The 25,557-nt window shown below is 49.2% G+C and overlaps 7 protein-coding genes across 7 annotated transcripts; 2 read left to right on the plus strand and 5 right to left on the minus strand.

Moving 5' to 3' along the window:
• Window positions 1–4,879: 4,879 nt before the first annotated feature.
• Window positions 4,880–5,758, minus strand: H257_03224 (hypothetical protein; the record flags this gene model as incomplete). The annotated part of the gene is made up of 1 exon (XM_009827218.1): window positions 4,880–5,758. The coding sequence occupies one exon, from the start codon at window positions 5,756–5,758 to the stop codon at window positions 4,880–4,882; it is 879 nt and encodes a 292-aa protein (XP_009825520.1).
• An 841-nt stretch (window positions 5,759–6,599) lies between these two features.
• Window positions 6,600–7,220, minus strand: H257_03225 (hypothetical protein; the record flags this gene model as incomplete). The annotated part of the gene is made up of 2 exons (XM_009827219.1): window positions 6,600–6,818; window positions 6,866–7,220. The coding sequence occupies 2 exons, from the start codon at window positions 7,218–7,220 to the stop codon at window positions 6,622–6,624; spliced, it is 552 nt and encodes a 183-aa protein (XP_009825521.1). The 3' UTR covers window positions 6,600–6,621.
• A 3,666-nt stretch (window positions 7,221–10,886) lies between these two features.
• On the minus strand, window positions 10,887–12,343 carry H257_03226 (hypothetical protein; the record flags this gene model as incomplete). The annotated part of the gene is made up of 3 exons (XM_009827220.1): window positions 10,887–11,386; window positions 11,667–11,712; window positions 12,245–12,343. 3 exons carry the CDS (start codon window positions 12,341–12,343, stop codon window positions 10,887–10,889), a joined length of 645 nt encoding a protein of 214 aa, XP_009825522.1.
• Window positions 12,344–14,105: 1,762 nt separating this feature from the next.
• H257_03227 (hypothetical protein) lies at window positions 14,106–16,115 on the minus strand (the record flags this gene model as incomplete). The annotated part of the gene is made up of 1 exon (XM_009827221.1): window positions 14,106–16,115. One exon carries the CDS (start codon window positions 16,113–16,115, stop codon window positions 14,106–14,108), a length of 2,010 nt encoding a protein of 669 aa, XP_009825523.1.
• Window positions 16,116–22,989: 6,874 nt separating this feature from the next.
• H257_03228 (hypothetical protein) lies at window positions 22,990–23,391 on the plus strand (the record flags this gene model as incomplete). Its single annotated transcript, XM_009827222.1, has 1 exon — window positions 22,990–23,391. The coding sequence occupies one exon, from the start codon at window positions 22,990–22,992 to the stop codon at window positions 23,389–23,391; it is 402 nt and encodes a 133-aa protein (XP_009825524.1).
• A 514-nt stretch (window positions 23,392–23,905) lies between these two features.
• Window positions 23,906–24,169, minus strand: H257_03229 (hypothetical protein; the record flags this gene model as incomplete). Its single annotated transcript, XM_009827223.1, has 1 exon — window positions 23,906–24,169. The coding sequence occupies one exon, from the start codon at window positions 24,167–24,169 to the stop codon at window positions 23,906–23,908; it is 264 nt and encodes an 87-aa protein (XP_009825525.1).
• A 704-nt stretch (window positions 24,170–24,873) lies between these two features.
• Window positions 24,874–25,555, plus strand: H257_03230 (hypothetical protein; the record flags this gene model as incomplete). The annotated part of the gene is made up of 3 exons (XM_009827224.1): window positions 24,874–25,053; window positions 25,115–25,294; window positions 25,346–25,555. The coding sequence occupies 3 exons, from the start codon at window positions 24,874–24,876 to the stop codon at window positions 25,553–25,555; spliced, it is 570 nt and encodes a 189-aa protein (XP_009825526.1).
• Between the last annotated feature and the right edge of the window lie 2 nt (window positions 25,556–25,557).

The raw sequence follows: 25,557 nt of genomic DNA on the forward strand, positions 1-25,557 counted from the left end.
GGCACCCAGCGAACATGACGCAAAGGCCGCTGATGGACTTCCGATCCGCCTCGTTCGCGAAGTCTGCGTCGCAATACGCGGAGATGTGTAGGCCATTGTCGGAGTTGGTGGCGTTGATGTTCAGCCCTTGAGTCTTGGTTCCTTTGAGGTATCGAAGCACGCGCTTTGCTTGTTTCCAATGTGTCTCATAGTAGGATCCAAGGAACTTGCTGAGATTCCGCACTGCGTTGGCGATGACAGGACGTGTGGCCGTGACCAAGTATTGCAGGCTCCCGACAAGCTCGCGGTAAGGAATGCCTTGACGGTCGACTTCAAGTGGCGCCTTGGTTGTGGGTTTGAGCACGTGTCCGACGACTTCTGGTGTTGCCACGGGATGGCAGTCGTGCATGTTGAACTTGTCGAGTAACGTGTCAATGTAATGTTCTTGTGATAAACTGACTTGTTTGTTCTTGATTTCGACCTTGATACCGAGGATGAAGCTGAGCTGGCCAAGGTCGGTCATCTTGAATTTTGACTTCAGTTGATTGCACGTTTCTTTGATTGCTTCGTCATCGTTGCCCGTGATGGTGAGGTCATCAACATATACACTCAACAGTACGAGCACTTTTCCCACCCTGTTGGTGTAGATGCACGCCTCCTTGACGCACGCCTCCTTGACGCAGCGGACAAAGCCAATGGACTGGAGGTATACGTGCAGCGTCAAGTACCAACAGCGAGGCGCTTGCTTCAGGCCGTAGATACTCTTCACAAGTTTGCACACCTTGGTTTCGTGGCCTTGCTCAACAAAATGGGGTGGCTGTGCCATGTAGATCTCGGTTTGCTCGTCGAGGACGCCGTTCAAAAAGGCGGTCTTGACATCCATTTGGCGGATCTTCCAGCCGTGGCGAGAGACAAGGCAAAGAATCAGGCGTAAAGCGTTCATTCGGAGCACAGGTGCGAAGATTTCCACGTAGTCGATGCCGTACTTCTGCATGAACCCTTTTAGGACCAAGCGGGCCTTGAGTTTGTCCAGCTTGCCAACCGCATCGAACTTCATCTTCCAGATCCATTTGCATGGGAGCGCTTTTCGCCCAGTCGGTAAGTCTGCCAAGACCCACGTGACATTGGACTTCAGCGAGTCAAATTCTTCTTGTGTGGCTGCAAGCCAGGCATCACGATGTTGACTTTTGTAGATGTCCGCAAACGATTTTGGCTCCTCCTTTTCCACGGTCAACGCTTCAAGTGCGTAGGCATGTCCACTCGAGATTGCTTCGAGGCCCTGGGGGTCCAACGCATCGATGAGGTCTGGCTCGTTGGTGTGGCCGGACATGAACATGTCGGTGTCGTCGTCTTGTCCGGGTCGATCCACAGGCTCGTGCGTCTCATTGGGGTCCAACGCGGTCGTCGCGGGAGTGGAGTCGTGCACGGGATCCTACAATGCTACTGCTGGGTGGTGCCACGTCGATGACTCGTCGTGATCTGTTGATGCTATGTCACTACCAGGTAGGTTCGTGTCTTGGCCAGGGTCACCCCTGTTGTCCATGCTATCCGGTTCTAGATCGCTTGGGTCGAATACGTCGAGTTCCACAGAGTCGCTAATTGTGTCCATGATGTTTGGGGACGAGGGACATGGAAGGCACGACGCAGTGGAACCTTGAAAGTCTTCGAGGAACTTGACCGATCGACAGTCAAAGACATCCCCAGTTTCGAAGTCCAACAGTCGGTAACCTTTACGATTGTGTGAATAACCAAGGAGGGTGCACTTCGTAGCTCTGAGTTCGAGCTTCGTTCGTTTCGCCTTGTCAATGAACGCGAACGCAGTACATCCCCAGGGGCGCAGGTGACGCACGTCTGGCTTGCGGTCGTACAGTGCTTCGAATGGTGTCCGGCCACCGAGTGCCTTGGTAGGACTTCGATTTTCCGTGTACACGACGTAGCTGAGCGCCTCACCCCAGTAGCGAAAGTCAAGTCCAGCTTCTTGAATGATGCATCTGACCTTGTTCATCAACGTGTAGTTTGGCTTTTCGGCAATGCAGTTCTCCTCGGGCGAGTAGACGTTTGTGTACAGTTGCTCGATGCCATGTCGATCACAGTGCGACTTCAGCGCAGAACTGAGGTATTCCTTCGCGTTGTCGGTGATGACTGTCTTGAGTTGTGCCCCAAACTGACGTTCTACGAGAACTTGGAACTTGGGAAAGCTGATTGCCGTCTCGGATTTTGCCTTCATTAGGTACACCCACTTGAACCGAGTTGCTTCGTCAACATACAATTCGTAGTGGCGACTTCCACCGAACGTCGGCGGGGTAATTGGACCACCCTTGTCAATGTGCACACGCTCGAGTGGCAGCTTCGCGCGGTACGGTGCCGTGTTGCGGTAGCTCATCCGGCGTGCCTTGGCCAGCATGCATGTCTCACAGTCGAACGTCTCCTTCAAGTCGCTGTCGCTGAGACTTGGTCCAATGATGACGCCATTGGCAATGGCTTGCTTCAGCGCGCGCTGGTTGCTTGTCTGTTCGTCCTGGTAGTCTTGCTCGACGTCCTCCTGGCGGTCGTCATCTGCTTCCACATCGTGGAATACCACTTCGGCTGCGTGTACGTCCATTGTTCGACGTGGAACTGTTGTGCTGGCTGCTGCACGAGCAAATGCAGCGATGATTGGCGATGGTGACGTTAAAGCCTCAAGGGTGCCCAACGCCATTACCATTTCAGAAAATTGAAATCTGCACTATTTCTCCACCACTCAAATCAAGAATTTGCCATCACATATATTAGTGTGGACCGCACTAATTTTGAATCCGCACTAATTTCCAATCCGTACTAATTACGGTAAACGGTGTACCACTTTTGAGTTGAGATAGCACAAAATAAATACTCTATAAATCTACAAGCCCGTGCACCATCACATGTATACACTTGTATGAACTACGAAGAGCATCTTAGGCGGCGTCTGACGCCGCAGCTTAGTCGGCCGCGCCTAGAAGTACATCCGGCCGGAGTTGTACCAGTGGCTGATCAACGTTATATTAGTAGTACCAGATATTGTGCTTTTCATGTAATTTGCCAGTTCTTTACTACAGCTGTTAACTGCGTTAAACAACCAGGCGTTTAAAATAATATAAGCCTGATTGACTGTGAAGATAAAACAACGCTAAACCCAAGTTCTGCATTTCAGCAGAATAAAACAACCCTTACTTTATTTCAGCCGCTAACTAATCGAGTTGCAGCACCAGGCCAACTTACGCAGAGCAACCACCAGTTCATCACAATGCATACCGTATTAGAGCATCTCCACCGCGCCAGTAAATTGGCCAATCAGTAAATCTGTGTGCTGATTTAAAATAACGTTATACTGAAATATTTTCGCACCGCACCAGTATCCGGTTCAGTACTTTGCTGACCAGCAAATATTCCAGTAAAAGTCACACAGATTTGATGGTTTCGGGGTTTCAGTATCCGGTAATAGTGGCCGGATAGAGACATCGGTGCATAAACACGGAGCAGAGAAGCCTCAGGGTCGGTGATGGCATAGGTCGAGGTGCAGTTGTGGCGGCCCTGGCACGGTACCATATGTATGCCGCAGTCAATAACTTATGACTTGTGGTGATGACTCTTGCGGCGTAGGTCAGTTGCGGCCGATAGCGCATTCGCCTGCGGTCGATGCTGCCTTGATAAGTTTACTGTTAGGCGGCAGCATCGACCGCAGGCGAATGCGGCCGGTTTTTGTTTTCGTCGGTCCGAGGCCGATCCTGCCGTGGTTGGCGGTGTCTGTCTTGCGCAGGGCGAGGTTGCATGGCTTGCCGCGTTGGCGAGAGTCGTGCGGCAGTCGGTGGGTATGTCTTCGCGGCCGGTAGCCGTGTTTATAATATTGCAGGACCCATGCCATCGATTACACGACAGGACCCGCGCCATTGACTGCTGCATTACCAAGGACAATAGCGCGGGTCCTATCGAGCTGACAGATGCCTATTATGTCTGTATATCACCGTACTCCGTTTACTAGTTCACGAGAAACTAGAGTTGACGCCATTCCTGGTGATAAGGATATACAGTGCTGTACATATGCATGCATGTTGCGCACCATTGCGTGCCATTCCTGGAGATAAGCATACCTCATAGTCGAAATTAACGCGGGTTTCCACTCAGGCTGGTCGAATGATGGTGATGAATTTACTGGCTGGAGTTGGGCTTTTTGCGGTGCGAATTATCCTGAATTACAGCCCATTACAATACTGGAGGTTGTTATCCGAACACTATGCGGATATTGGTGTGTTAGGATGTGAAATGGGAGTCGTACAGTGTACTATTAATAGTACACTGTATCCGCATTCACAGTCAAACGAGGGGTGAAGTCAGGTAGGGAAGGTTGGAATTCTGTTGTCGTCGACTGTCGAAGGCTTTCGAATGGCGGTGTCCAATTTGGACACCTCGATTACGACCCACACTGCACGGTCGTCTTATTCGACGAAGAAGTATTAGGTATGCTTCTACTGTAACTCATCATGCTCTTTAAGCTCGCTCTTCATGCTCCCTACGACACCTGATTTCGTCACTTGCGCCATGGGCTCTCCGTTGACAATTCGTGACTGGCGCTGCTTGTATTAGTATTTCTATGCCTTGGAATAGATTGCGATGATTGGGTATTTTCATCGTCACATGGGTGGACTCCACCAACTTCAAGTTGCTTTTGTATTGTGATCGGAATTCGTAGGAGGCGTTTTCGGTGAAATGCATTTTAACCAATTACAATAAGGCACATATTTGATTGGGCAGATTTCACTTTACATTTTGCAACGAAGGAAATTGTGCTGGCATGTATGAATGGTCACGAACTGTTGGCCAAATGACGAGGTAATATATGTTGGGACTACAAACTACATACTAGTGCATCCTATATTGACGCTTAGGCACGAAGAGGTCGTTTATTGCGCTTCTGGTACGGTCTTTGGTTTGCCGGTGGCTCCATTTGACGAACCAATCTGGCGGCGGTCGAAACACGGAGCTGGCCACAGCGTCTTGTTCGCTTCTTTGTCGTTGTCAACCGAATTGGGTCCAACAGACGGCTTGCAATGGTAAACGAGGCAAGAAGCTCCTCGGGGCTTGCCGTGGCGTTGGGGCCGTTACCATGTTGAGCAGTGTAGTATGACGACAGCTTTCCCATAATATACTTCCATTCGTAAAATTCTTTGCACTCGGACTTTAACGACAAATCACGAGTGCAAATTTTACGGAATGGAGGCACCTTTTGGGATGGATTACCTCGCCACCATAAACTCCATGTTGTGCCCAAGTCCACACTTGGGAACTTGAAGTCCTTATGTAGCATATGCAACTGACCACCCCAATGGTGTACAGGGTAGTCAGAGGCAAGTTCATCGGCATGCGGCCGATGTGGATTTGACACAGCACGCGCGACGTCAACAACATCAGCGATGGCCTTTGTAAGAGTGCTTTCAAAGAATTCCCGAGTGACGTTGCCGGTAGCGAGTCCCTTTTCGTCCACAATTTCTCGAACTCCAGACAGTACAATGCTCGAGATGTCTTGGATTGATTTTTGGTTTTTATCGAGTTGACGCATCAACTCGACATGGGGAGGGATGCCAGATGCCACGAGACACTGCGACTCGAGCCCACAAATTACAAACAAACGAAGAGATGCCGCTAATCCGGGTTCTACGAACAAGGCGGTGGACAAAAGGGGATGGTTGGGTTGCAGATGGGCCACGAGAAAGTCGTAATGGTATACCAAGCTCGCCAAAAGGAGGCGCAGGACGCCAGACATGTGGTCGTGATGTGCAAAATTTGGAAACAATACTGAGATTGTTTCCAAAACCAGAGGGTTTGGTGCTACAGCAAAATGTGGGGGCAACATGGACAAATCAGCACTGTTGATAGGCAATCCGCACTGTTGATAGGCAATCTGGCGACTACGCGACCAGTAAACTGGTCACCGGCAGCCTCGTAGCGAAAGTAACGTTCCATAACGTTCCCCAAGGACCACCCACACCGCAAGCACACACTCACAATAGACGGACCACCAGTGCTCCCAGAGGACACAAACGTGGCTGCTCCTTTTCGAATAGAGTGCGTCCCAATGTCGTTTGGCTTTTTTCCACCATGTGGAGTTGACAGCATCCTCGCAAGGCTTTTGCCAAATCGGTCCTAATATATCATCGATGAGAATTACTACTACGTAGTAATAACTATATCGGGAACTTATATCTAAATTACTAATAGCTATTAAATACATAACTTTATTTCTCGAATAGAATAGTAACTATAAATTTATATATTTCTTTCTTGAATAAAATAATTACTACGTTGTACCTTTTGCTTGGCTCCAGGAAACAGATTGCTTGGCAATATTTGGGAATTACAAGCCAAATAAATTGCCAATGCCAAAAAGACACACACCTGGGGCTTCAAAGGGTTTGCAAAGCAATGCTTCGGGTCCTTATTTTTCGTTCCTACGACATGAATTAACTAACATATACTAAAATATATGTATATAACAACGTTACCCTCTTGTGACGTCTTCGTTTTATGAAACACGATTCCAATTGAATCGTCCTCGCATGAAATGTGCTCAAATCTGCATTTTACTAAAAAATCAGCTAAAACTCGCATAATGAACCCGAGCTGAATTTACCGGATTGTCTCCGTTGATTTTGATCGACACATCAAATTCCATGACAATATGAGGTAGACATGCGTGAACCTGCAATCAGGCAGGCCCATGCTGATCGAACAGAGGTGCTCAAACAACGAAAACGTCATTGGCTTCTTGCCCGTGAACTCCTTGCTGCCACTTTGTAAGTCTTGGGCTACTGTCTTCCGAATACCTACACACTAGCATTAGGGAAGGTGCAAACCAGTATTAAAAAGTTACCAGAGAAAATGACTTTAATATCGATGTTGTATGGTTCAGGCAAGGGAACACCTTGGTCGATGTACAGACTCTTGATGGCGCTGCGATAACCGCTGAGCGCGCCCATTCCGACTTCACGTTCTCGCACGGTCCAGACGATGAACTCTAAAAAGTTCTCGAATCCAAACACGCGGAGGTCCAAGGTCTCGTCGTGCCCGTCCGTCTCAGGGGATGGCATCAGCAGCTCCGGCTTCCCGGACGTCAGAGCCCAAAGGACAACTTGCCGTATCCCGGACTTGTAACCGAGGCGCGTGCTTGCTGATATGCGGTTGCGCCGCGCTCCTTCGATGGTGAAAGTACTGTTGGTGCTGCTCATGTTGCTGAATGGGTGTCACTTTACTTTCTATTGGATGACGATATTTCATTTTTAAGGAATATGGTTGGCACATGATTTCGTAGGAGCAGCGCCCCTACGATATCGTGTTTTTTTTTTTCAGCACAAATCAAAATATAAAATATTTCAATACAAATACCAGCATAATTTTATTCCTGACTAACAAATTGTAATGGACAAACTGAATTCGTAGGAGAAATGTTCCTATTATTAATCCAATTCTCCTATAAAATTCCTACGTATTTCAACTTATGATTACTACGTAGTATTAACAGTAAAAACCAAAAGCACATCGTGAGGTGCTTCTGGTTTTCGTGACGAAGGTCTTATCATACCTGATAGACATACTAGGGGCTGCGGACCTTCGAAAATAAAAATTGATTTTTTTTCCTAAATTGACTCTCCCTATTAAGGACAGTCAAAATACCGAACAGTTTTGAGCTGACGTCACTACACCCATGTGTTCCATGTCGTTACGCCTTGTCGAAAGGCCAATCGAAGGTCCGCAGCCCTTAGTGTGTCTATCAGGTATGATAAGACCTAGTGCGATCGAGCTGCTTGGTATGCTGCCAATTCACTTGAGGCTCGATGTTTTGGTCATTTCCCGCCCTCTTGGTTGAAGTGTGTTGTTTTCCGTGTGCGGGACACACAAACACGACGATGAATATGTGAGATACCCTTGTAATCGCCTACGGTAGTTAGTTGTTAAGTCATGAACTTGAGATAAATACAACTACCCGACGGGTTTGGTACGCGCACTGCATGAGCACAACATCGGGTTCGTAAGGTTGGGGTTGATATATAGTGTGGCCATGTTGCCATTGTTGTCTTGCGCTGGTGTTCGCAACGGTGACCCCGATGACAAATCCAAAAGTAACTTCATTATCCAGTCAATCAGTCAGTTCACACCTTTCACTTCACTACTCTCTACAAGTCATGCATTGTACAGTGTACCATCAGCTCGGAACATATGCCTCTCCAGATCCAGGTCATATGTTACACTCTTCAAATGTCGTCCTTGACCAACATTCGACTACCCACACATAGGGACGGAGAGGCTCGGCCGATAACCTTCCCCCCTACATCGGGTGACCACATGCACTCGTGAGATCGTCCATCATTTCGCTCACGCCGTCTTCGTTGCTCCGGGTCTTGGTCCAGCGACCGAATAGCACAGGAACGTCTTCGTAGTTCGATAGGGCCGGTTCCCAGGACAACATCAGATCGTCCAGACTAAGCCACTTGATCAGGACTTCCCAGACCCCGTCTCGCAAACGCAGGTCCCGGAGGCCGTGCACGTAAAAAACTTCATTACCGAACGCAGTTTGGGCCTTCAAATCTATATTGACTTCACGTCCGCCTTCACAGTACAAGCGGAGCCGGCACGCATGATTCAGGGACGTCTCCGCGATACTCCAGCTGCTGGACTTCCATCAGGCAGTCAGATATCACCTTTACGACCCGGAAGGGTCCTTTCCAACGCAACATTAGCTTTCCTGGATGCTAGAGAGCCCGGGCCACCAAAACAAAATCGCCCAACGCAAATTTCACCAGCTTTTCAGAACGTTGACCATCCAGACGGTACCGGGCCTTACCGTGTTTTACTGCGGCCGTCTTTGCCACCTGCTTGTGCATAACTCTCGGAGCATCTGCAAGCTCAGCCACGTGGCGTATCGTCCGGGACTTAATCCATCGATCGTTACCTCCCGGGGCTCGTCCGGGTGGACCAGTCCGGTTAGGGGAGGTGTAGCAGGCAGGCCCGTAAACGCCGTCGTTGGCGATATGCCATCCAAACGGTCGACTGGCTGCTGACTGGGCAGACTGTCCAGGAGTAACACCCCCTGCCAGTCTCTGGGTTGCAAGCGCATCTCGCTGCACAGAGTCTTTAGGGTCCGGACGTCGATTCGGTTCACCATCTCATGTGTCCCGTTGGCCCAGTGTGGTGTGACAAAATGGTGATAAACACCAAACATACGACCCAGGGTACTGACCAGTTCGTTCTTGAAATGGGACCCAGAGTCGGATACCCAGGTCCTGACCACCCCGAACAGTACAAACCATTCCATCAACGCCGCGACCGTCTCTGCTGCAGACGCTGTAGTACTGGCATGCAGCCAAATGAACCCGCTCATGTCATCCTTGATGACCAGGATGTATTTCAGACCCCCCGGAGCCTCCGGGAGCGACAGCCAATCGAAATGAATCAATTCATTTGGCTTCGTTGCATGCAGCGCTTCACCCCAGGGACGGGGTACCGACTCACCGTCGGCCACCATACAATGCAGGCCCAGGCAGTGACGAAGTTCTTCACGTCGGTCTTCAGGGAAGGCCAATCAAACATCTCAGCAACAGATGCGATCGTCGCTTCCACTCTCCGGTATCCCGCCACGCCGGCATACATATACGTACTTGCATATCCAATGCATCTCCCGGGATCCAGATCTTTCCATCTGCCGTAAGAAAACACTTCTTCTCGGCGCTCCAGGAGGCGTATTTTTCACATGTCGGATGGCCGCGCTGCAATTCTGTGATCGCATTCGCCGTCGGCCACACAAATTCTTCGTTCCGTAAGGGAGACACCAGGACCAGCCTGGATATTCGGGCACTCCAGGACTCCACCGGAAAGCTCTGGTCCGGTGCGGGAGGACTTCCCCAACGGGTCAGGAGATCCGCCCTCAGGTTCCCTCAACAAGTCATCCAACCGAGCAGTCCGTGCATCAGGAGGTCCCCGAACAACTTATCGACCACTCCTTGGCAGCAGACCACCGCATCGGTCTGGCCCATCAGGACGCGGGTCAGGGTCACAGCCCCTACGGGAGTTATGAAGGAAGAACACTCCTGGGAATCCGGGTGTAAGGACAGCTTCCAATACCCCTTCATCCAGTCCAGTTTGAAGTAGACTTTCGAGCCCTTCAGTACGTACAACCATGGCCACCTCCAGATTAGGCATGGACCAGGGCATCGGCTCGGTACACGCATTGATCGGTCTCGAGTCAATCGTCATCCTGAGGTCTCCCGGATCTTTCTTCGGGACAATCCTCGTCGCCGAGGCCCAGCGCGATCTAGAGTTGCGGTACACCAGACCCGCTTCTTCCAGCTCCCGGACATGCTTTTCCAGGAACACCATATGGGTGGGGGGGTTAGCGCTGCAGTCCCGACTTCACCGGCACAGCCCCTTTCTTGAGGTGCACCTTCAATGGGTCTACTTTCATCGGCGGGTCTTTCCCGAACTTCAGCCGGAACACGTCGCGGAACTCCATCAACAGGCCTCGGAGCTGCTCGACAGCTGCTGTTGGCATGCCCGCGGTAGCCGCCTCGGCCATCTTGGCTTCCAGAACAATACGCACCGGACCATCATCATGAGTCGCATTTCCCAGTTCTGGCGTTGCACACGACATCCATTCGTCGTCGTCGATCCCGTCTGACAACTCTCCCATCCGCAGGGTACGGTGCATCGCGAATCCCGGAGTCGTGATCGGCTGATCGCCGAAATCGTATACGACTTGCTTTCGACGTTCAAGGACCGAGATATAAAACAAAAGCAGATTTAATCCGCTTCTTCACGGTGTCCAGAGCCCGGGGATCGACGTCGTAACCTTGCTTGAATCACGCAATCCATTCGCCCTCGGACATGTCTTCGGGATCCTTTCACATGTTCCATTCAGCAATACGTTGCTTCGTCACAGGTTCGATACACGCCCTCACCGGCGTGATGAACGGTCGGACTCCGTTGGCAGTCAGGGCATTCGCCTGGCTGATATACATGTTGTACGCGGACATACAAACGCGTCGTTCTTCCTTAGTGAACGTCGGGCTCTTCGAAAGGGCCGGGGCGTTGCGCAGGTGCACGTCGTTCTGTCCCATATCCAGAGCCGTACCGGATGTACTGCCAAACCCGGGAGCCGCAAACGTCGCCGGTCTCCCGTAACTCCAGGCCTCGTCAACCGCCACTGTTTGTCGCCTTCCATGTTGTGACCGGAACAGCCGCCGCGCAGTTGCACTGGTCCGGGGCCTTCCACGGTCATCAAAACGGTCCACGCGTGGTGTACGGGCCGCAGGACTCGTCATGTGTTCCGACCGGTATCGAGCTTCGACAGCGTCCCTGTGGTCGCTACCAGGTAACTCCAAGTCCAAGGCATGCTCGTTTCCTGTTCAGTCGCTAGCGTGTCTGTAGGACAGCTAAAGAATTCTTTGTTGTCTTGCGCCGGTGTTCACAACCGACGGCTAATGTGTTCACAACGGTGACCTGGATGACAATCCAAAAGTAACTTCATTATCCAGTCAATCAGTCAGTCCCCTCCTTTCACTTCACTACTGTACTCTACAAGCCATGTATCGATACAGTGTACCATCATATACCCATCCGGAACTGGCCATATTTAACACTCCTCAAATGTCGGGTCCTGTTCCGGACCAACATTCAGCTACCCACACTCAGGCACGGGGAGTCGAACAGAGGCTCGGCCGATAACCACTACAGTCGATCCATGAAACCTTGTCGGGAAGCGTGGGACACTTCCACACGCGTATGCAGCAGACATTTTGCCAAATGGGGAGTGTAGTTCTTGAGAAAGGATAAACATGCTTCTTTCCAAGTGTTCTGCAGCGTGCAGAGCAATTGGGTCGCGCGTCGGTTTGACCCATTGCCAACACACACACTGTGTGTCTGCCGTGCCAAAGGTTCCGATACCTTAGTGGATGCACTGAGTACTTTAATGAATGGTAGTCAGTAGGCGCCTCGTGGTGTGTTTGACCTCACTAATGTCAGTGTTATATTTGCTACCTTGACGAAGCTCCCGTAGCCGAAAGCCGAGAAGAAGCGGGAGACAAAACACCAAGTGACCTTTCACAACTTAGGTGACATGGAGACATACGCCAGGAAATGGATATCCAACTTTATTTAAATCCATGATCGTGATTTGTGCCTCAAGGAGATATTGGAGCGACCACCAATAATGTAGGCATGTGTATAGAAAATTTTACAGCTTCGTCACGAATCAAAACACCTGCTGCCGACGAGGTTTGACGTCGTAGCCAGCTCTGGCGAACTGGACCATGGCGTCCATCATAATTTCCAGCATCGCCTCGGGGAATTCAATCCGCATCCCCACATGTGCACGTCGCCCGCACCACCGTTTCCCTCACGGTCAAGTCGTTCGTAAATACGCATTTTTGTTGACTTGGTTCCAGAATGGTAAAACGCCAAAAGCGCATCAAAATAGATATGTATGATGAATTTCGTTCGTCGATGCACCACGATGCGTCACGCTCCACGGCCTGCTGCCTCCGCCACCCAAATCCTCGAACGGGGTTAGAAGTGTTCCCTGAATCTCCACTTCAAGCGCACGCCCCCCCTCTAGCGAGGCCGTCACACCGCCGACAAGGAGAGACTGCTCGTCGCCTGATGCAACAGCGTCAGCCGCGGTGCGTCGAGTTCGAGGCCAAGCCATGGAACAGCTCTACCAAAATCGACTCGAAGCGGGTCGACCCCAGCATTTGCTCAGGCCCTGCATTGTGTGGCTTTTTAGCCCAGTGCACAGTGGAACGCGTCCACCCGCTTGAGCTCACATGAAGTTGTTGATGTGCACCCCAAGTCAAGCGACGTGTGGCAGTACCCCGAACAGCCCCACTCATGCATGTGTATGCCTGGAACGGGAGCTCCAATATCCACTCGAATACCCGTCCTCGTTTGTTGGTTGATGCTCGCCCGCGTCAAGTGTTGGTCGACCTGGCCTCACGATAGCGGTGCCACCAAAGTCCCCTATATATTACACGTTGCCATAACGTTAGTTGGAACTCGTAGACGATATCTGGGCTTGTGCAGTGCATTGGGCTCAGTCTTCTTGCTGGTAGCTGTGCATGTACAAGCTTTGTCGTAGTGGGTCAGTGTACTACATACTGTATACGAACCTGGTATTTGCACCACCAATTCTTTTGCATTCGATGTCATCGTACCAGTCGACTAAAAATGTCAGCGCGAGGTTAGGTTCCTGGGATGGTTATTCCCGACAAATGTCAATGCGTGTACCGGTATGACGTCCCAGGTGAAAAACACCGACCTGTTAACGTTAGTCATTGTTAGAAGTATATCCGTAGTAGTTTAGTCGGTGGGGCGAGTACGACATATGCACGTGGGATAGCACTATCCTCCATCGGTAACGTGATGAAACGTTAAGGAATGCTATTAACTGTGAGCCGGGTATGAAAAACGTTAAGGTCCACCAAAATTCTGATAGAATGGCGCGACATATGCGATGACATACCAATCTCATCAGATGGCTCAAGGACAGCCCTTGAAGTTCAAATTGAAGGTGTTACGAAAAAACTAACCGGCACCTATTTTCACAACTTGTTCGCAAACCTGACCTGGATTAGGGTTATACCGAGCACACGCACGTGAGGCGTAATGTACTTGGAAAGGGATAATTATCTTGCTTGTGGAAGGTCACTTGCAAAGCATGTTTATCCTTTCCCAACAAATACACTCCCCATTTGGCAAAGTGGCTGCTGGATACGCGAGTGGAAGTGTCATTAGGATCCCCACGCCTTCCGACAAGGTTTCATAGATGGACTGCAGTGGCACCTTGGCCACACTATCTGTGCCGCCATATATCAACCCCAACCTTACGAAACCCGATGTCGTGCTCATGCAGTGCGCGTACCAAACCTGTCGGGTAGTTGTATTTATCTCAAGTTCATGACTCAACAACTAACTACCGTAGGCGATTTATTACAAGGCTGATCTCACGTATTCATCGTCGTGTTTGTGTGCGCCGCACACGGAAAACAACACACTTCAACCAAGTCATCGTTTCTTAGTTTTTCCTTACAAATGCACAACGCTACATATTTCCGTATCCATCAACCCTATTCCCACAACAAGCACTTCTTGGACGGGTTTAAGTTCGAGTCGATGGGACATTTGAACACACGGGCAAACTCAGCATCGTTTTGCAACGCCCCCGTCACGCGGAACCGATTGGGCGGGTGGGGGTCCGCCAAAAGCACCTCGAGGTAGGCATCCGTGTACTTGGCGCAAGTGCTTTGGGCGTACGACAAGTAGAACAACTTGTCGCCAGCTTCTTCAGTGTACTGTGACGGGAACTTCTTCAAGTACTCGTGGTACGCGCGGAAACTGGTCTTGAGTCCCCCGTTGTCGGCAATACTCTCACCCAAAGAGAGCTTGCCGCTGACGTTGCCCAACTTAGTGCCAGTCACTTCGCTCTTGACGACAAAGTTGTCGTACTGGTCGCTTATGCACTGGGCCTTCGCCTTGAACGCAGTGTTGGTGGCATTCGACCACCACGACTTCAAGTTTCCGTCGCCATCGAAGTTGCGGCCGATGTTGTCGAACCCGTGGGTAATTTCGTGTCCGATGAACGCCCCGATGGCACCAAAGTTCTGGGCGGCGTCAAACTGGCCGTTAAAGAACGGGCTTTGCAAAATGCCGGCCGGGAACACAATTTGGTTCAAGGAGGGGCTGTAGTACGCATTTACCTCTTGGGGGGACAAACCGAAGTTGCGCTTGTCCACAGGTTGGCCGTTCAGTTTCAAGTTGGTGTCGATGTCCACTTGAGAGATCTTCCAGCGGTTGTTCAAATAAGTCGTTGAGTCCAACGTCAGCGTGGGGTACAGCTGCGGGTTCTCCGGGCCACCCAACAAGTGCTCAAACTTGGACAGTTTCGTTTGCGCATTGGCACGGGTCGAGTTGTCCAACCAGTCGGCGGTGGTAATGCCAGTGGAGAAGGACGACTCCAATGCCTTGACCAGTTCGTCGGCCGTCTTGGCTGTGTCAGCCGACCACACCTCCTCTAAGAAGTACTGGGACAGGAGTTCACCAACGGTTTTATCCACTTGGGCGACGCAAAACTTTTCACGAGTAGGCTCCACCTGTTGACCGGCTAGTCTGCCGATGAAGTTCCAGTTGGCCGTGCGGAATTCAGGGGTCAGGTGCGTGGACGAGGCGTGGATGAGCTTGTACTCTACGATGGTGCGGAGGTCGTCCAACGTCGTGTTCGTTAATAACGCTTCGGCCTTTTCAAAGTAGGTCAAGTCGGTAAACCCCACCCAGTCGTTCGACCCACCGCACTCATCGCGGACGTTGAAGCCGTGGGCCTTGAGCCACGAGCCGATGACGAGCGGGTACTCCTGGTCCAGTTGGTGAAACGTGAGCGCAGTGTACGGAGTCGCAATGGCCTCCATCTCTTCGAGCTTGCTGAGGGAGACACCGGCCAGACTTTGCTCAAAACTAATGATCACCGGCACGGCAGCCGCCGCTTCTTCGGCAGTGTATCCAGCCAACTGCAAAACCGTTGCAATGTACACCTTGTACTTGGCTTCGACAACATCCCATACGAATGGAATGAGGTAGAGAAGATGAGGAAGCGATAAGGGGGTTTGGAAACCGAAGAGGGCGTTGTTGACTGCGTTGGCGTCATCAGCACTAGCCTTGATGTTGACAAAGGCAGGGATGCCGTTCTTGGCCAATTCACCAGCCACGACGAGGAGGTCCAACGTGGTGTTGGCCGACCGAATGGCTTCGAACGAGTCGGCCAACGGTGCCAGGCCGAGCGCCGACAGCGTATCCGTGTCCAAACAGGAGTTGTAGAACTCGCCAAGCTTGGGCTTGTTGTCAGACAAAATCTTCGTCAACACGGCTTGGTTTTGGATGTAAATCTCGGAGAAAACATCGATGAAGGATTCGTCCGGGGGGATCACAGTATCATTGATCCATACGCCACACGCATATTGGTAAAAGTCATCACAGGGGTTTGCGGAGTAGTCGATGAGCTTGGTCACAGACTCGGGGAGGTCCGTGATGGAGCCAGCCATAACGGCAGCGGCCAACGCGCTGAGGGAGAAGAAGACTTTGACCATCGTAGAGCGAATAGGAAAATGAAATCGGCCAAAAATGTCAATCATTGAAGTGAAAACTAGGAGGGCAAGTCGTTCAACCCTGCCAACCGGATTCCCATAAGGAATATCCATGTCCAAGGTGCATCCACCAATCCATCTCGATGAGATATTGACACGTAGACCCATGCACTACAGAGTAGTTGAGATTGGCCTTCATCAGAGTTAGTTCCACTCGTATGATGCCCTATAATATAAACTACCCATTGGCCAATTCCAACTGTATGTATAATGTAATGACGTTTACACGTGCGTATCAGCTATCTAAGGGACCGTCTGGATGCAACCAAATATAATGATATTTCTCAATATTTCGATAAATACGAGATGATTTGAATTGTGTCGTAATGGCGTGTGTGGATACCACTTTGTTCGCAAATTTTATTGTGAAATTCGGCCCAGAAACGCAATAAAAAATATACTACTCGAACTAGTATATTTTGCGAGATATCGCACTGTGCTCCTAAGTTTGTACTTGCCTGTCCTACTGCGTCCATCGTGATGCTCTTGAAACCATATATGCGTGTTAGACGAGATCCAGAACACTGTTCATTCATACTGTGAACGGAGGAATGCGATTGCAGAGAGATTTCGATGGAGTCTTGACGTAGGAGGCCCTTCCACGGCTGTGTGTGCCACTACAGTATCGATACTAAGGTTAGTATTGAAGAGGACTATGTACCTGTGAACTACTCAGCGATCGAGACAGGGTAACCGGGGCGACGTCCCTTGAATTGCAGGGTAGCAGTGGCCCCATCGTAGCGTGCTACCGATGCGCGGATATTCGACGTTTGACAAGAGCATTTTACGTCTTTCTATTTTTCAACTGCAACATTGCAGGATTTTGTTGAATCAGAAGTGGTAACCAGACACTCCATTAATTATCACATAATGAAAATATGTTGTTCGCTGCATTTTGAAAAATGCAAAAAACACAATATTGCAATATCATAATGTTTTTTACGGTCGCATCCAGACTAGCCCTAAGGAATATTTTACGCCCCGCGACCAGCCCCGACAGCCCTGACAGAAATATTCCGAGGTTTTGATTGGTTGTTACCCAAAATATCAGGATAACACAATCGAATACCACGTAACATAGTACATGTAATAGGACACTGTAGTAATCTGGGTACTACTATTAATAGTACGTAGTACTATCATTTAATTGTCCGGAAAACGGGGTAATCGCCAAATATGTGAGTATATCAGAAACCTTGGACAATATGCGAGTCGGTGTACCACGTAGTACTATCATTTGAATGTCCGGACAATGCGAATTGGTGTACTGTAGTTTGCTTGCCAAAAAATAAGGCATATACTTTGACCGGGTACAATTCCCTCATTAACACAGTATTTGGGGTCAAAACAACAGTAGTACTATAAAACAGCCCCACTGTTGCATCAGCTGGAGTAACTGTTCAAGTAAGAACAATTCCCTCATTAAAACAGGTCCACTGTTGTTTTGACCCCAAATACTGTGTTAATGAGGGAATTGTACCCGGTCAAAGTACATGCCTTATTTTTTGGCAAGGAAATTACAGTACACCGATTCGCATTGTCCGGAAATTTAAATGATAGTTCCACTGTTGTTTTGACCCCAAATACTGTGTTAATGAGGGAATTGTAAACTGAAACCCCGAAACCTCAGTGTCATTTGCGCCGTTGAGACGTTCGCCCATCGTTATGGTTTTGCCCAGCTAGTACCGTGTTTCTCGAAGTTGAAAAACGCCAAGCTCCAAAAGCTCCAAATGTTGTTTTCGGCGCCCTTTTGGACGAAATACGGAGAGCAGGCGCTGTGTGACATCGTCAACGTTGACGAAACTGCGGTGAACTACGACATGCCGCCAAGACGAGTTTGGTGTGAAATTGGTGAAACGTCGGAGGTCGAAGCCAAGGATAAACATTCCGATCGGCTTACAGCGGTGTTGGCAATTTGAGACGATGGTTTGTTGCTTGAATATGTTGTATATATTTGATTGATAATTGTTCATTATTATTGAGTTTATGTATTCTGCTATTTCTATATTCTATAATTTTATAATCTACTTGTAAATTCATTATTGTAAATTTTACGTTGTACTTGTAAACTCCTTTGTGTATTTGTTTTGGTTTGTGGCATATTTTTCAAACTCGAAATCAATAATCTTCGAGTACCTCGCTAAAATTATTTTGTGAATTGACAGTGTGAGTATTTGTCATTTCTTTATTGAGTAAATTGCTGTTAGCACAACATTAATGATGGTATTGAGTTTCTGGAGCTCACATAAGATTTTGAGTCGAGGTTCATTGTTTCCTGCTGAAATTGCGATGCCTATCGTCATATTCAATCTAACGACATTATTTAATATAGGAACAAAGTTACCGATTCTTTAGTGTGCGGGACTCCAGGCGGTGCAAGTGAGTCGGAAGAGCTGCCGACGTATCCTCCTGGGCATGTCTACGCTGTCCAGGAGACGGTGTGGATGGATGAAAGTGTTTGGATATATAATATGAACGAACTTTGAAGTTTGAATTAATTGGCCTCTCTGTCGTTTAGGTCGACAACCTGGCGTCTCATGTCTCTCGTGCGTCGTACAAGACTGTTGACCGGTAGCTTTTCGGCTTTCTGGAGCCGCTGCCGCCCAACTCAACGAGCGTGATCCAACCACTGGATGTCGGTGTCATGGGCCAATTGAAGTCGAAACTGCGTACAAGGTGGCTTCAAGAGACCCCGGTCATCACCGCTGCTGACAAAAGAAGAAAGATGATTGAGAGAACCATCAGCGCCTGGGAATCTATTTCTTAATCAACGGTGAAAAAGTCGTTCGAAGAGGCTCTACCTCGAATTTTTCAAGTTGGATAATATATTATCTGAGTACATAATGAATATTTTTAGCATAGGATTCGCAATCACATGGGGTGAATGCTATAAGGTAGTGCATCGATTTTCTGGACGGTTTCTGATCACAGTATTGGTCATCTTTCAAACCTTCATAACTTCGCTGTCATATCGAATTTTTATATTCTACCATTATGGCCTTAATATATAATTCAAGCAGAATATTATGGTGTCAATCCAAATGTGAAAAGAAACACTTCATGATTTGTAGGCAATTTAAATAAAGCAAATAAGAAATCTCATGACTTTATAACGACATCCAAATGTGGACGGCCAACATACCTGACATTTGTAAACTGTTAATATAATTTACATTAAAATACTTCTGATTTCTAAGTACCAAACTATAAAATTGCCTACGGCGAAAGCAAAACATATTCACAAAATATAAAAGAATGAATGAATAAAAATTCAATATTGACATTTGTAAACTGTTAATATAATTTACATTAAAATACTTTTGATTTCTAAGTACCAAACTATAAAATTGCCTACGGCGAAAGCAAAACATATTCACAAAATATAAAAGAATGAATGAATAAAAATTCAATTGGACTTTTTGCGCTTAACATTTGGCTTTCTGGTTGGCTTGGAAGCGTTGGTGTGCAAGCCTTCCTTCGTGAAGAAGTCGCCATCAGTGACAACACGCTTTCTCGCCTTCTTCGGTGTTCGCGCAGGTACGGTAATGACGTTCTCACGTACATGCTCTTGAGTTCTGATCCAGGCGGCTGCACCAAGGTCACTATTGACACAGTTCTTGGACTGCAAGTCGAGACGCTTCAACATGGCGGGCAACGATAACGGCCAGGCACCACAGGTACGAAAACCGTTCTTGAACATGCCTCCAGCCTGGCAACGGTCGTGCTGAAAGTCGTGACTGATCAGTTTGTTGAACGCAGTGTCTGCAATAGAAATCGCCTTCGATCGCGGAAAGGTGTCAGTGTTCACTGCGCGCAGGTACGTCGTCACAGCTGTCTTCATGTCGCATTTGAATGTGCGAAATATTACGGCGTCCAACGGCTGAAGCAAATGCGTCGCGTTTGCAGATAAGGAGACCAACATAATACCATACGCTTCGCAGATCATCTCACTGTCTATGCCGTGATGAGAAGAGTAATTGTCTAGGACAAGTACGGCAGGTCTAGCGGCATGGCAGCGAAGCTTCCACTCTTCGAAGGTAATGAGCCAGTTGTTGAAGATGGCTGAGTTCATGAACGCTTTAGGAGCCGTGGTCACAAGTGCGTCATCGACAGGACGCTCGTTCAAGACAGTACTCTCGCAGGACTGTCCAGGGAGAATGAACGCCGGGGGAACGAGGGTGCCGTCGGGTGCAGCAGCCACGACAAAGGTGAGGTGGTACGGTGGGGTATATTTTTTATACCAAAGTTCTTTGACCCGCGAATGGCGACGACTTTCTTGTTTTGGGACTTGTCTTGAAGCTTGTTTCGTCCATGTTGTAGACATCCGCCGCGGTGCACGAGAATCCCAGAGTGCCTTTGATTAGCGAGTTAAAGTAATGTATTATATACCTTCTTTGTTAACTGCGTTGCGACTCTTTGTCAGCTTCTGTACCACGCCGTCAGCAATGATGGGGTTGCGTACAAAAAACTTCTGGTAGCATCCACGAGTAACGTTCCGTGGAACGCCATGGTATACAGCCAAGATCGCGTTCGCCTTGTGGATGACTTCCCCTCGCTCAACCGGCAATCCACGACGTTGCATCGCAGCGGTCCAAGCAACAAGGTCCTGCTCAATCGATGAGGGGAGAGCTTGGTGAGGCCCTCGCTTGTTGATGGAAATGGCGCCAGTGTCCTTCTTCATCTTGATGTAGTGGAACAACGTGGCCCTGGAGACAGCAGAGCTCCGGACGACAGCCGCTTTGGACTCACCAGCTTCGACGCGCCGAATCGCATCAAGGATTTCTTGATACGTGGCGGGCATGTTTTAAAATGGGAAAGTCAAAAATCAATGAGTATTTTTATTCAATTGGCGCGAAAAAGTTGCGCATTGAAACAGTATTTCAGGTCAAACAGACGAGCATGTCTTTTGGACTGTTCCAAGTGCAGTGTGAGGTTTTGTACGAACTGCTTTTCGTTATAATACCCAGAGTGTCGGTGTGGAGTTTTCGGACGCAGCAATCGGCAGACCAAGCGACACAGGCATTCCTTGGGGGTAATGTAGACGTGGGCAGCGTAGACGCTTGCCATGCAAGGTGTTGCTGAAGCCATATCGCCCACGACTCAGGGACGATGGAAGGAAAGTCGCCTACATTGACTCTTCTCACGTTCAACCACAAAATCATTTTTATTACGAGAAATTTTTAAATTTGTCCTAAATCAGACAACTGAATTTCTTTCAGCGACAACTGCCTGTGTATGTTTCTCGAATATTTTTCTTGTAACGTTAAAAAGAACAAGGTTGCTCCAGCTGAACCGCTCTGATACGTACCGGTAGTGACCACTTACGAATTCTTTTAGGCCGTGTTCGGAGCAAAAATAGATTCTGACTCCAGAATCCGGATTCCATCGAATGTCTATAAATAACTCAATGGAACACGATTATCCTTGCATGACCTCAACATATTGGTTTCAAAGCCGTGGTCTACAATGGCGAATCCTACGAAGTCAGCAAAGTGGAACCGAGAGCTCGAAATAGAGTTCATAGCCCTGGTGCTCGCTGCTAACACTGTAACGATGGCAAGGTTGCCGACCAAGAATACAGCTTGTCGCATCGTTAACAAAACGATGGCAAAACTGTCGAACAAGCTAAAGATTGTCGCACCATTAACGGGCAAGGCCGTTAAAGAAGCCGTGGAGAAAAACATTTACTTGATGTAGTTTAGTATAGTATACATTTTCGTAGTTAGTAGTTTAAGACGGCAATGTAATCACTTTCCAATTTACTCTGTGAAGCTCTCTACCGTTACATTTGGTAGCACTTCCTGATTCAGTTCAGTTCAGTTCGGCAGCAAGGACTTTCACCGAGGGGCATAGCTTGGAGGTTGTAAGGATACTCAATCTATTTCAGGCAAAGGTTCAAGGCGACCTTTCATAGCGAATAGTGTCGAGGTAGCGATCGCCTAAGTGTTTCGTTTTCCTCGACAATACTCCCCTTAGTATCCGACATCAGAGTCGGTTGGGGTAGAGTCGACCGTTAGGAAAAGGACATTTGGTGCATGTGAAGATTAACTGCCAACGAAACCCGTGCATGGGATAGTTGACGCGCATTTGTTGCCGAGACCGAAGATCGAAGCGAAGAAGCCAAATGTCGACACTAAAGAAGGCTTAGTTGATTACTCAGCGAGCCTGTAATAAAACCTTTTTTCCAATCGAAATCATGGAGGAAGTGTTTCCGAGGCTAGTTGGGACTATGGGACATCAGCAGCAGATGATCCAACAACTGCTGGAGGCCCAAACCCAAGCACAAGCGCAAGCGTTGGCATATCAACAAGCGCAACAGGAGAATCAACTGAAGGCGCAGCAGGACATGCAAGCAGTGCTACTACAATATGTGTCTAATAATGGCGATAAGGGTGAAAGCCAACTACGTGACACTGAACGGCGTGCCGAGGGACTCTCAATGCCAGCGTACCATGGGCATTTGAACGGGAGCATCGGGTTATACATCCATCGAGTCAAGACGTTTTTTGCGGCGAAGAACTTGAAGTACGAAACCTACGAAGCAGTTGAAGCACGCTGTCTAGCGATGGTTGTTGTGAATCTTCAAGGGCAGGCAGCTGCGTGGTATCAAGAGCTAGCGTCGCAAGGTCATGGGTTTACGACACTCGCGGAGTTTGAACACGGTTTGCGTGAAGAGTTCGATCCGAGTGATCTACAAGAGCGGCTACACGACCGTCTGTTTGCGTTGTAGCAGAAGGGGTGCAAAGACTTAGTCGAGTACATCGAGAAGATCCGTCGTGTTTGCACGGATGTGCAGGAGATGTTAGAGCTGGACAAGATGACGTTCTTTATTCGAGGGTTAAAATTGAAGACCCGCGAGGAAGTGAAGTACCGTCAAAGTAAGACCTTGTTTGAAGCGATCAAGGCGGCGTTGGAGTATGAACGTGCCAATTCTGTTTCACTCTCGTCGATGAAGCATCCCGACAAGCCGAACCGATGGAATCGGACGGACTATGGAAGCGGCCAGCGTGAAGGACATGTACCGCGTTTGGAGTCGCAAGTGTCCACAGACATGGAAGTGGACAATGTCAAGATGCAAGGCAGTCGGAGGAAGGACAGCAGCAAGATTCGCTGTTACAACTGTCAGAAGTTGGAGCATATCGCGACAGAATGTCGGAAGCCCAAGAAGAAGATATCAAGGCAGGCACCACCCAGCCCAGGAGCAAGTGTCGAACGATGATGTTGAGTGCATCTCGTTTGGAGTCGTCAAGGAAGTGAACGACGACAAGGGGACTGTTCAAGTGGAACCCGAAGCTGGAAAGAAGTCACCAGCGTTGATGATTAAGTCGGGTGTAATGAATGGAAAATCTGTGAAAGTGTTGTTGGATTCTGGAGCGACGCATTCACTTTGTCGAGTTGGGTTGGGAACCAACGTCATTCGCAACAAGTCAGTCCGCATTGCTGCGTATGACAACGTGTGGTCGGTCACCTATGACGAATAAGCGAGATGTCATGGAAACGATCATGGTCGACAAGTTCTCATTTAAGGGCACAGTAATGACAGAGTGGGACTTGAAAGACTAGGACTTTTTTGTCAACAAGTTCAAAGCCAAAGGATGGGTTGAGTTGTCAACGAGCGATTGGGTGTCGAACATCTTTGGAGTGCCAAAGAAGGATGAGAATGGTAAAATGCCATCTCGTCACGTGTGGTTGAAGACAGCAACCGCGAACACTCCAATTCGATGGGTGCTCGATTACCGGCATGTCAACTCCCAGTCTGAAATCCCTGCTTCACGGTCGATGGTGTACGCACAGGCGTACAATTCGACTTCCACGCCAGCGTCAACGAGCGAGGAACTTCCCACTTCTTGCGTACATGAAGCTGACTGCAGACACGAAAAGATAACGAAACGGAACAGCCACGTCAGGGCAGCACTTTGAAAGAGAAAGTAGAAGTGAGCTAGCATGTCGTCCACGCTGGTGCGGTAGATGAGGTATTGCCCCGTAGAGATGACCATGAAATGGACATAATCAAGTATCCCTGAGACAGGGTAAATCCTTCGTGTATTAGTATCGACCAGACATGGCAACCATGTTGGTGCAACGCGAAGGTAGGCGGTCGAAGACACGACGACAAGCGCTACAACGTGCATCATCTCGAGAAAGAGAAGGGACAGGTGCATGCTTACATCATGCTACAATTGACGGAAATTGTAAACGTGCGTGCGTAGAGGAAGGCACAGTAGTTGGTAAATTGAAAAGTGAAATGATAGCGTTATAGTAATCTAACGCTACGGCTAAGCTAAGCAGGACCAGTCATCTTGAGCTGGTAAACATAAAGGGCCGGGAAAGGTCCGAATCAAAGCGGCGTCGTTGGGCGCTCTTGGTCGCTCATGGGTTCGGGTCTGACTTTGTCTTCAACCTGTGTGGCGTGAGCCACGTGGATACGAATCTTGTATCCGGAACGGTGACATCCTCCCTCATTCAAACGAGAATATGGGAAGATGCGAATCAACTGGCGAGTGGTTGATGGCCGTTGGTCGTTGGGAACTGCGATCGTCAAATTCAGCCATCATGGGCGGCATTCTTTAATTTGACAGCATGGCCGACGACCAGCCGAAGCAGTCCAAAGAAGTTGACTTGACGGGCGACGACTCAGACAGCGATAAGTACTTATTCGCGGGGAGCCAGCGGCTGTGAAGATCCGCTACTTGACCTGTTCATGAAGAAGGAAGAGCAGCGAATCGATGCGGAGCATCAGGCAGCTGCCGACTTGGTTGAAACGGCGCTCCGCACGGTGGGACCCATGGCAGTGCGGGAACTCCTGCGAAATGAGATCGTGGAAGGACGACATACGGCTCCAGCGGGAGATGGAGCAGGCAGCCGAGCAGTCAAAGGCCTAGTCGATAGCCGAGGTCGAAACGGGGAAGACAAACGCGGGAGCGACACCCGCGGTGGTACAGGTGCAAGAGGCGCCGGTTGGGCAGGCGGCGCCAGATGTGCAAGCCTCGCCGAAGATCAAGATCAAGGACGAAGGAGTTGGGCAAATGGCGGTCGCGAATGGACCGCTCGGGATGCGCGAAGTGCGGTTAGAGGATGTCCGCGCCCTGAAGCTGCACGAGCAGGACGATTCTGTCATCGGCGTCTGCTTGGACTAGATCAACGGCAGAACGCACCGTTTGCGGGTGTTGCAGCAGTTGGATTCGCGGCTGCAGGAATGGGGATGGACACCGGCGTTGTGCGAGCCAGTGGAGCGATATCTCACTCTGTTTTGCCGGAGTGGGTTGTTCGAGGCCCAGATGATGTGGCTGGTGTGTGCATTGCAGCACATGACGATTTTGGAAATTCCCTTGACGGAATTTGTGGACTGGAAGGACAAGATACGCGAGCGCATCTCGGACTGAAG

This window comes from Aphanomyces astaci (assembly GCF_000520075.1).
Source record: "Aphanomyces astaci strain APO3 unplaced genomic scaffold supercont1.5, whole genome shotgun sequence".
NCBI lineage: Eukaryota > Oomycota > Saprolegniomycetes > Saprolegniales > Verrucalvaceae > Aphanomyces > Aphanomyces astaci.